The sequence below is a fragment of the Gymnoscopelus braueri genome (assembly GCF_963280865.1).
Source record: "Gymnoscopelus braueri genome assembly, chromosome: 17".
Classification (NCBI taxonomy): Eukaryota; Metazoa; Chordata; class Actinopteri; order Myctophiformes; family Myctophidae; genus Gymnoscopelus; species Gymnoscopelus braueri.
Genome location: NC_137617.1, coordinates 39,640,287 through 39,652,301, shown reverse-complemented (window position 1 = coordinate 39,652,301; position 12,015 = coordinate 39,640,287). Strand labels below are relative to the sequence as shown.

Sequence of the window (12,015 nt, the reverse complement as noted above, 5' to 3'; positions counted from 1 at the left end):
CACACACACACACACACACACACACACACACACACACACACACACACACACACACACACACACAGAGAGAGAACTCTCCATCCAGCTGCGTTTCTCTCTGGGAGATATGCAGTCCTGTTCATCGCCAGACAGGCGGGTAATAGATGGCCCCCGCTCCTGCCCGGGACACGCACTCAAACAAACACACTCACACACACACTCACACACACACTCACACACACACACTCACACACACACGTACACACACACACTCATAAGAACTTGCTACACAGAGCCGTTCGTATGCCGGGGTTCAGTTAAGTTTTTCTCTCTCATCAATTCCTGCCTATTGCCTGTCAGATCTCCGCCCCGTACCTCTCCGGATGACAAATTACTGAGGAGACCTCATTGAAGAAGCTTCCCGGTCCAGATGACAAGGGGACAAGGGGACGAGGAGACGACGAGGAAAGAAGCGAGGAGGAAAGGAGACAGGACATTCCACCACAGCCTCTGTGGAGCTATACCGTGAGGGGACGAGTCTAGCAGGTCTGTCTTTTACAGCGGAGAGAGAGAAGACAGAACAACGGGGGGAGCCACGAGGACACAGGTATGTCCCCCCATTTTTGCATCTTGTCACTGCTGTCACTGTATCTGCTCTGCATCATTCTTCCCCCTCTTGTGCTGCCTGTTGATGTGTGTTGCGTCTAATGCGTTGTGACACGTGTGTGTGCGTCACTGTGTGTGTGTGTGTGTGTGTGTGTGTGTGTGTGTGTGAACGAACAGCGATGAGTCCGGCGAGGTGTTTCTCCTCCTGGCTTCCGATGTTGCTGTGTGCCGGCATCCTCCTTTGCTCAGGTACGTGCGCGCCGCTCCTGCACGTGCACGTGCACGAGCACTAGCTCACATACAGACACACACACACTGAAAAACATGAATTGATATAACATATCACACATTTCATAATGAGCAAAACAGACCAATCACATTTTTTTTGCATAGAACAAGTCCAACTCTTTCATTTCTCACACTGAGGGTTTTATACTGTGTGTGTGTGTGTGTGTGTGTGTGTGTGTGTGTGTGTGTGTGTGTGTGTGTGTGTGTGTGTGTGTGTGTGTGTGTGTGTGTGTGTGTGTGTGTGTGTGTGTGTGTGTGTGTACACTAAAGGGTGATTTATGACTTAGTTGCATGTCAGTGTCGCACACTGAAAACGAGGTTGCTCTGCGACGCGTTGTGAGCTTGTAGATCTGCTAATTTCAGTGTGCGCAACCAAGTATAAATCATACGTACAGTAAGCCTATACTCACAGCCATGTTGGCGCTCAGGTGTGGCGGTGGGTGCGGAGGTGAAAGGGCACTCGGCGTCCGAGGTGTGTCAACAGTCCTGTGAGGACCTGCTGGGTCTCATCACTGAGATCCACGGCCTCCGCATCGTCACCAGCAACCTGCTGAAGGACCTGCAGAGAGTGGTAAGAACACACTGTGATAGGGGACAGGGTTAAGAAAAAAAGATCATTGAAATCAAAATGTTTGAAAATGTGTGAAAGGTTGCCCAAAATTGGGACACCAGGTTAACATTTAAATGTAATTAAATTGTGATATATTGTCACAATGTGTCGCATAGCCACACATTGTTAGCTGCCTTGTAGATCTGCTATTTGTTAAATAAAACAATGTGAAAATGTGCCCAAATTAGGGAAACCAGGGTTACTGCAGTTAACATGCATTTGTATTTGAATTATCAAAACATAAATATAAAAAATATATCAGACAGTCTACATTTCCCACATGTATTTACTTCAGTCTGACCAGAAGCAGACCAGAGCATATTCCCTTTACCAAAAAAACTAAAGAATGACCAGAAGGGGGATACCAAAAGGCAATGACAAATAGTTGATTAGTATTAGGCACTGATTTATTTTAGTATACGTTTGTGGCTCATCAGTTAACGATCATGTGACAATAACAAATGTATTTAAGATGGCGTCTCTGTAGTCTCTGTTTAGTCTGAAGAAGAGCATAGGCTCCAAACGTACTATTACTGTAGGATGTGCCAGTAAATTGCACTTCAGGAAGCTACAGTCAGTGTGCAGAACTCATTTTTTATACCTATAACAGATTAACTTCCCAGGACTGTGATTAGTCTAATCCCTGTGACAGAAAGAAAAATGGTTTGAAGTGTGTCTTAAAAAGGAGGACAGAAGTTGCACACTCACGGCTCTGTATGCAGTGATTTATTTGACTGACGTTTCGGCCTTTTGACCTTCCGAATCAACAAATTTCCTTACTGTCGTGCAGAAACCTCTTATCTTTTTTTTAAAAGTTTTTGTGTTTTTGCTTAAATGAACGCCATACTTCATCATACTACTGCAAAAATCTACACGCTCGTTTTGAGCTTGTCGATCTGCTGTTTTTGAATTTGAATCCTGAAAAGTAACAGTTTTGGACATAAGAGGTTTCCACCCGACAGAGACGATTTGTTGATTCCGAGGAAGGCCAAAAAACCTAAACATCAATCAAATAAATCACTATATGGAGCCAGAGAGTGCTAGCCTGGTGAACCCTCCCTCCGGAAATTTCCATTTGATTTCAGGAGTGAGTCTGGCCTGATCGCCCATTCTGCAATATTGGCTGTGGGCTGGAGTTGGGCGGGAGTAATACCGTTGACTGACAACCCCTTCAGCCAATGATCGCTATTCCCCTTCAGCCAATCAGCAGTTCTCCAGATTAATGTGACGCAACGGGACTTTTGAGACGGCCATGCCCAAAATAGGTTGCCTTATTCGGATGCATGCGTGTCACTGCCCGCCCCTGACGGTTCTCTACATTTTTATTTTTAAATAGGCTCTGTCATGATTAATTGACCACATATATGAAGTTAAACAACTAAATTCTATCCAAACAATATCTTAAAACTAAATTCCGTGCCTCAAAAAAGAAGTTTGAGAGCGTTTTAAAAGTAAAAAGTGTAACTGGCCACAGAAACAATGGCGGATCGTTCCATTTTTGTCGGCTGCACTCGGTCCCATTCGGGCTCACTCGGACTCGCCACCTGATTGGCCAACTGTCGCTGTCAATCACAGAACGATGTGCGACGACGCTGATAGGCTCGTCCATTTGGTGTACGGGCTAGAAACGCCCAGACAAGCCTTCAGGCCAGACTCCTTCCTGAAATCAAATGGAAATGAGATTTCCGGAGGGAGGGTTTACCAGGCTAAGAGAGTGCCACTTTTCCCCTCCTTTTCAAGATTGTTCCCGACGGTCAGCACCTCAGGAAACCTGTGGTGTTACCTCTTCCTGCCAGTGAATAAGTGTGTTTACCATGTCTTGTTTTGTTGACCGAGGTTCGGCACTGTATTCGATCCGCTCTTTTTTCCCCTCTACACCAAATCTCTTCGCTGAAAATTTCTGATCTACTAAAGCATCTGTGTCATTTTTGATGTTTGCTATCATATATATAGCAACTTAAGTTTTTCTAGGATTTAGAACAGTGGTTTGGAACAGTAGTTCTCGAAAATAGAAGATATACAAGCTCACAGCGCGTCACTTCGTGCCACACTGCGAGCTTGTACATCTACTATTTAAAAAAAAAAATGATAATTTTTAAAAATAATCTACACAAATCTTCTCTTCTGGGAGTCGAAAAAGTTTGAGAACTACTGGTTTAGAAGGCATTTGTAGAATCGGCCTCAGGTCTTAATGGGTTAAATTGAGTGTGTGTGTGTGTGTGTGTGTGTGTGTGGTCCCAGACAGACGAGAATGAGGAGATGCGTATAACTTTAGCAGAGCTGGGCAACAGCAGCAGCATCAGCTACAGCAACAGCATCAGCAGCAGTATTAGAAGCAGCAACAGCAGCAGGAGGAGCAACAGCAGCATCACTCGTACGGACGATGCTGCTGACATCCTGGACAGGGACCGTGATGGAGAGATCTGGTGTGTGCAGGACGGACGGGTCTACGAGCAGGGGGAGGAGTGGGAGGTGGACAGCTGCACCTCCTGCGATTGCCAGGTCTGTGTCAAGAGTACACGAGTTATGTAACGATCAGTCTGCATTTTTATAGGATATCCCCGGGAGATTCCTGTGTTGAACTATCGTTTGTCATGGATATGGGTGGTAGAATGTTACGCATTACCAGAATTATCTAGACACACACTATATTTTGGTTGTTTTTTCCAGGTCCAAGGCATTGAAATTATTCAGTAGTACAGTGCTGTAATTCCCCAAACTGTATAGTCTGGTAAAAGTTTGCATTTGTCACTTCCTTTATTAGATGAAAAACTCTCATACTGTGCAAAGTTGTGGGCTGAAAACGATGTCTGGTGTGAAATGGAATGAGTAGCATTATGTTTGATCATACTCTCTAACTCAAGCTTTCCCTTGGAAATATTCATTCATATAGTAGAATATGTCAATGTCCTGACAATTTACAATTGCAATTATGGCATTGATTGATTGAATACGTTTATTAATACGTTTATTAATAAGAAATTATTAACATATGTCCATGTGTGGAATTTAGTCTGCAGTCCTGACTGATTATCCACAAGTTTCCAGTGTCCCATGAGCCCTTGCGTTAATTTTAGGCATCATTTCCTGTTATCGCTCATTCCACTCCACACAGCTGATTCAAATGAATGATCATGTCTCTTGACACTTGCTCTTAGATGTAGTCTAATTCCTGTCCTGTGTTTCATTCTGATGGCTGCTGTGACCAGTGTTGCCAGATTTTGCAAGAGAAACAAGCGGCCAGGTCTATGAAAACAAGCCCAAAAGAAGCGACTAGGCTGCGAGATTGTAGATCTGTTATTTTCCAAAAATATTGAGGATAAAGTGAAATATCTTTGAAACATTTTAACAACACAAATCTTGTATGGGGGTCCCTGGCACAGAATATTTTCAGATGGAGGTCCGTGGACAATTACATATTAATTTGGGGGTCCTTTGACATGAAAAACTGTGGCAACCACTGGTTTAAACAACATTAGGAAGCAAGCCCAAATAAGCAACTACACTTTGAAAACAAGCCCAAAAAAAACCCCAACCCGCAACTACCAATATTTAAAATATGCTTATAATAAGCAGACATGGCAACACTGGCTGTGACGCCTGAATCTCTGCATGGGGATTACATGGTGCTTGTTAAGTGATTTGAATCAGCTGTGTGGAGGAAGATCTTGTAGAGGAAATAGACATACTAATTTTCTGATTTCTGTCAGGTTGTGTTCCCACATTATTGTTAACTGATTTGATCCCTCAATTGCCTCAAATGAATTGAATGATTGACAACAGTAATGCCCACATTAACACATCCCCTTTTCCCCAGTAAGCTCCTTGGGAAACTTGTGAATATGTTTTATTATCATAATATTATTTCTTCTCTTACTTGATAAAATCTTTTAGCGGAACAAGTCCCAACAACATTTCGCTGCTTGTAATTGTATAAGTTAAAACCATTCTTGATGGGGAGGTTATATCCCACAGCTTGAGATTTAGGCTGGAACAGAATCCAGCTAGTGTCTATAGGGAAGATAGGGACAGATGTCCTGTGTTAGCTGATCTCAGTGTCCCAGTGTGTAGGGAGGACGATTTCCTGAAGGTAATGGGGCATGTCTTTTACTGCCTTGTATAAAGGCCATGACCCGTGTTTTGAATCGGTTGTAGACAACAACTGCCTGGAAGCCAGAGAAGGCAGCGCAGATGGGTTAGATGTGACATTTGGAGGGAAGTTGAATATCAGGCCAGTGCCGTACATGGCATTCTGCATCAGTTGTAACGTTTTTTACGCAAAATGACCAGCAAGAAGGCAGTTTCAGTAGTCAAGCGTGGAGATGATGACTGGGGCTTGGCTAAGGAGCTGGGCAGATTCCTTGGTGAGGAACGGTCTGATCCTTTGGATGTTGTTAAGCTCAAAGCCTCCAGGAATCTGTGATCACTGTGATCACTGCTATGTGCGACTTCAAGGACAGATGGCATTCCAGGTCAGGACCACTGCAACGTTTTGGGCACCAGGGTGTTGTTGATGAAAATGGAAAGATCGTGCAGGGGGGGGGGTAAGACTTTCCAGGGGAAGGAGAGAAGCTCAAGTTTTGTCTGCGGTGAGATTGAATATCCCTCAGGATCAATGAAGGTCTAACTATCTATCTAGGTGTTTTGGAAAACATCCACTGTGAGATGTCACTCAGGCACGCAGCGATGTGCTCTTCAATCTGGCAGAGGGAGCTGAAGGAGAAAAACAGTCGAGTGTCATCAGTATAACGGTGGGGGGTTATTAGCGTTTCCCCGGCCAATTTTTTTCTTTTTCTGGACCGATCGTTCATATGTCTGATTGTCCGGGGGGGGGGGGAAGAAGCCATTATTTAGCGATCCACTGCCAGTGGCCTTGTGTCTGTATAGAGCCATATTCCACGTGGCAGCGTCGGAAACTGACTGCTGCGATCTTGAGTGCCGTCCCAGTGCTACCAAGGTCAGAAGGGGTGTCCAGGAGAAACTGGTGGTCGACTGTGTCAAATGCTGCAGATAGGTCTAGAACGGTGAGGACTGAGGAGTGGGAGTCAGCATGGGCACCGTGGAATGCCTCTGTGACTGTGAGGAGTGCTGTTTCAGCATTGCAGTGGGGCAGCTTGAAGCTTGACTGGTTCCAACAGGTTATTCTTCTTTTTCGCGAAATATGTTTATTCATTTTTCAATAAACGTACAAACACTATCACAAAAACAAAACAACAACAACAAGACAGCAGAAGAAGAGCAGAATGTATAAACACAGAAAAGTAAAGAGCAAGAAAGACAATTAATCCCCTCCTGACCATAGGAAGTTTTTAGAAAAAATAAAAACCCTGTGTTTTGTTTGTAAACAGGCTAGTTACCAAGAATACCAAAATATTGGAACATTAAAAAGAGAGACAAGCTGGACTTGGTGAGGAAATCCTCTAATTATAGTGGAAGACAATATAGGTCCAATATAGTCCAAATGTGGATCCCAGATACTGTGTAAGTGTCCAACTTGGAATGCAATAAGCATGTAATGTATTCACTAGGGATCATACACTCCATTAAGATGTTATGCCACGACCGTTTTGTTGTAGCAATGTCCTTGATCCAAAACAGAAGACTATTCCAAAAGGTTATTCTGTACATTTCTTGAGAAGCATGGACTCGGACTCTGACTCTGACTGACCTGAAAACAGACAGAGCGCAGCCTGAGGTTATGGATGTGTTGACGATGGTGGTAATAAGTAGGACTGTGAATCGTCTACTATCTCACGATTCGATTGGATTTCACTTCTAGGGGTCACGTTTCGATTCAAAACGATTTAAAAAAAATCCCTATCAGTTTAATCCAAATTATTATATTGTTTTCATCTTGACTTTAACAACCAACTGTAGCCTATAGTTATTTCCGACAGCTCAAACAAAAAAATATATAATACCAGACAGGGTTGTGTACACATTCTTGGCTTTGATCGAATCTTAGATTAGGTGTAGTTCGATGCCAACCTTGTGGTCAAGAGGCGATACTTGTGGGCAGTGGGGGTTATGGGTATTTAAGTGTTTATTGTATGTTTAGTTAGGTATTTATGATATGTTTTGAACACTCCTGTAGTGTCAATGGTGCAGTCTAATGGTGCAGTCTAGCTCACCTGGGTATAAAACGCTGCTGCCAGTTTTCAAGAGAGAGAGAGCTGAGAGGGAGAAGCTGGACACCACCATGATTGGGTGCTTCAGCTAATGTCCTTGTTATGTTTGTGTAACCCATGTGAAACATAGGGCTACTAGGAATTGGCCTATGTGATTTAGATGTGTAGTTGCATTTCGTTACCACTGGAGGGTGCACTACACTCTGTCCTTGCCATTTTGAGGTGTAGAGGTAGAATTACATCCTGGTACTTCCTCAGAAACCATTTTCTTGCTAAAGAGGTTTGAGAAGCTAATTATGCTAATCACGATTAGCATTAAGCTAACTGCAAACATTACTACAATGATACAGAGTGCACCAAAGTATGTTAAACATTAGACACAACGGTCATAAACCCCTGATTGTTTTTTAAGAAAGGTATCTGGACTCAAATAGCAAGCAAAGTATGTCACTGGACATGCTAGCAATAGGCTTGAAGCTAACCCTAAATACAAGCTAGTTCACTCACCAGGGTTCTCAACACACAATACTTGACTGAATTATTTCTCCTTCAGGATCACAGTTGGGCTCTAATAAGAAAAGTGTTCATTAGCTATCATATATTATTCATATAATCAACAATGGATTGTTATTTTGTGGCGTATTCATACCAGGAGTTGTCTCAGCAGCTTCTCAAACCTCTTTAGCAAGAAAATGGTTTCTGAGGAAGTACCAGGATGTAATTCTACCTACACCTCAAATTGCAAGGACCGAGTGTAGCGCCCTCCAGTGGAAACGAAGTTTACACCTCTAATTCACGTTATAGGCCCATTCTTAATAGCCCTATGTTTCACATGGGTTACATTTGCTTTATGTTGGTGAACAAATACGCCATTTGGTTACCCCATACAGGTGCCTCAGTACTGTTTCCAGCCGCTTAGACGGTCTTTCTCACAGTCGGGGATGTAGTCTAAACAGTGGTTCTCAAAGTGGGGTCCAGGAATCCTCAGGGTTCCTTGAGGGTGTACAAATGGAACCAAATGGACCCTTACGGGTCCCTTACTGAGTTATGGGGGGTCCTTGCAATAACTAAAAAATGTGGTCGGTGTGGTGCATCAGACATGAATTTTTAAACACCTAAATCGACGAAAAGACAACCCCATTTAGATTTTTTTTTTAACTTACTTTTTAAAACTCTGGCCGCACAATATGTTAGATCTAAACAAAGATCCAGACAAACCAGACAATTTGCAGACAAATAACAGAATACTAACCTGACTATTCATTGCCTTTGGTCCTGTGTGAAGCTCCGGAGCTATTGGTCTGGTATTGCATTTGCAGGTGAACTTTCTGTTATCTTTGGTGTTCGTTAAATCCCATGTGCCTTTTGCTTGGTCTCCCGGACAGGAAATATCAAGCACAAAAGGTTGTTTCATGTATTGACGTTTGCTGCTAGGAGGAATATTCTGTTTTGGAATCAAGGACATTGCTACAACAAAACGGTCGTGGCATAACATTATAATGGAGTGTATCCCTAGTGAATGCATTACACTCTTGTTGCATTCCAAGTTGGACACTTTCTACAGAATCTGGCACCCATATTTGGACTAAATTGGACCTATATTGTCTTCCACTAAAATTTGAGGATTTCCTCACCAAGTCATTTCTGTCTGTATACCATTTTCTTTTAAATGTTCCAATATTTTGGTGCTCTTGGTAACTGGTCTGTTTACAAATATTTATATATTTTTTTATATGTCACATGGTTCTTCATTCTTTTAAAAGCTACCGATGGTCAGGAGGGAATTTATTTTCTTTCATACTCTACATGAAAGAAAATACAAATATGTCAGTAATGTCTTTGTATTTGTAAGTTATTTGTCATATCTGCCCTGTGCCAATTTTTGATTACAAAGCCTAAAAGGCAAACAGAAATTGTATTTTATTTCATAACGTTCCAATGTTCAATGCCAAAAACACGATTAAATCATTAATCGCAATTATTTGTATGACAAATAATCGTCAACTTAAGTTTGGAATTCGTGACAGCCCTGCTTTCTGTCTTGTCTGTGTGTCTGTGTGTCTGTGTGTCCGTCTGTCTGTGTGTGTGTGTGTGTGTGTGTGTGTGTGTGTGTGTGTGTGTGTGTGTGTGTGTGTGTGTGTGTGTGTGTGTGTGTGTGTGTGTGTGTGTGTGTGTGTGTGTGTGTGTGTGTGCACGCAGGATGGCAAGGTGGTATGTCAGCAGGTGTCCTGCCCCCCCGTCTCCTGTGTCAATCCTACTTTTATGGACGAAGACTGTTGCCCCGTGTGTCTGGGTGAGTTTAAAGCCTCACTTTATTTCATGGATAAAATGTAATTTAGTCCTATCTGTATGGTAGAGTATGTTAATACAATGTAACTTATACAATTGGGGTGGTTGTATTTTGCCTCCCTGCTCTTCTATTGAGACAATTAGATTGTGTCAAAGGTCATGTCTCACCTAGATACAGGAACTGACAAGATTCAATTTATCCCCCGAGCAAGCAGGCAGGCTCTATTGGCTCAATGGTATAAAAAATCCAGCACTTGCTCAGGAAACCGGGTTCAAATCCGGGGTAGAAGAGGAAAGTTACATTGTGCAGCTTTAAGTATACCCAAGTTGATTCAAATAATCATTTAGTATGTATGTGCGCGTGTGCGTGTGTGTGTGTGTGTGTGTGTGTGTGTGTGTGTGTGTGTGTGTGTGTGTGTGTGTGTGTGTGTGTGTGTGTGTGTGTGTGTGTGTGTGTGTCCAAGGTAAGGAAGACGGCTGGTCTCCGTGGTCGGAATGGACTGAATGCTCGGTTACCTGTGGGCGTGGCGGGCAGCAGCGAGGGCGTTCCTGCGATGACATCGCCACTTCCTGTAGTGGTCCGTCGCTCCAGACCCGCAGCTGCATGCTGGCCAAGTGTGACCGCAAAGGTACAACACCTTAGTATACAGTGGTTCCCAAACAGTGGATCTGGACCCATTTGTGTGGGTCGCGGAAGTAAATATAATTTTCAAAGGATTTTCAAAACAACATTGTTTTATCAAAATAATTTCAACCAAAGAAATTCCATAAATGTAAAAAACTTAAAGGATGACTTCACCAATTTTCAACCTATATCTTCATATAATTGGTCCTGACTAATGCTCATGATAATTGATCGATTGATTGAATACTTTATTAACAGTTTGTAAATTACAGTGGTACGACTATACAACGGTGCTAAAAGTATAACACAAAAAGCCCTGAGGGCTTATTTCCACTGTGGTCCTGTGTCTTCAATTCATAGAGACATAGCATGTTACCATTCTTGTCTACTTGGTCTGTGTCTGAGACTCATTTGGCAGGTTTCTATCCTCCTATGAGACACAGACCAAATACAAAACAAACAAATGGTACCACCATTATATCATGAGCATTAGTGAGGACCAATTATATAAAGATAGGTTGAAAATGGCTGAAGTTGTCCTTTAAGCAGTCAAAATAGCCGATCTACAAGCTCAACGCGACTGAAAAGTATTGTTGAAGCCCGTTTTGTTTGCCACGAGCTGTTCACAATGTCCTGGTGCCATCCTACATAGCTGCTAATATCGGTCCCAACTTGAGTTTCGTTTTGATGTTCTTTTTACTCGTCAAACTAAGCGGTTAGTTGAGCTAAATTAATACAAAACATCACTTGTATGTGGAGGAGTAACTTTTTAGCCATGTCCAATTTGCTTGTGTTTTTATCCATCTGTTATTGTGTTGTCTGATCTCCTTGACTGTCTTATAGGCCATCAAAGTCAGTCCCTGCTTGGCACCGGCAGCGACTGAGCGACACTAATGTTCTTTTTGGATTCCTTTTTGGAAAAGACAGGCTTTTAAAGGGGTTTCATCAGCATATCACTATCCTGATCTACTAATCACTGGGGTTGGCAACAGCTGGGCCAGATAGGGCCGATACTCTGCTCTACAATCAATAGGGTTGATAAAAGCTTGGCCTATAACACCAGCCAATTAACTTAATAAGTTAGGCTCACCATTTTTGCCCTAAAAGCCTAAGCTAGGGATGATAGTGTGGAAAATTATGTGGAAATAATGACATTTCTGTTGCTGCCATCCAGCTGTTTTCATACGGATGACTGGAAACAACAATTCTATCGATTATGCAAAGATAATTGCGATAAGCTCATATAATTGCGATCAGAAGATTATGTAATAATTGTGACTGGGCCTAGCCAGACCAGACCCGGTCCAGACAGAGCTTTTGCTCTGTTTTCATGATTGACTGAGCATGCCTCATCCTGTGGGAGTTACTGAATAGTCCCAACACTGCACACAACCCCATATATCTACTGTAAAAACCCCAGCCGTACTCAAATGAATGGATTTTCAGGCTTTGTCATCAGGCTTTGAAACATGGTTCGGTTGCAGGTATGT

The 12,015-nt window shown here is 42.7% G+C and overlaps 1 protein-coding gene across 1 annotated transcript in view; it reads left to right on the top strand.

Moving 5' to 3' along the window:
* Nucleotides 1-352: 352 nt before the first annotated feature.
* Nucleotides 353-12,015, top strand: part of LOC308104101 (thrombospondin-2-like) — a 42,877-nt gene continuing 31,214 nt past the window's right edge. The window contains exons 1-6 of the mRNA XM_080454396.1: nt 353-586; nt 763-834; nt 1,302-1,444; nt 3,725-3,985; nt 9,811-9,904; nt 10,365-10,529. Of these exons, the coding sequence (XP_080310522.1) occupies nt 765-834; nt 1,302-1,444; nt 3,725-3,985; nt 9,811-9,904; nt 10,365-10,529 (733 nt within the window). The 5' untranslated portion in view covers nt 353-586; nt 763-764. The remainder of the gene's footprint in view (nt 587-762; nt 835-1,301; nt 1,445-3,724; nt 3,986-9,810; nt 9,905-10,364; nt 10,530-12,015) is intronic.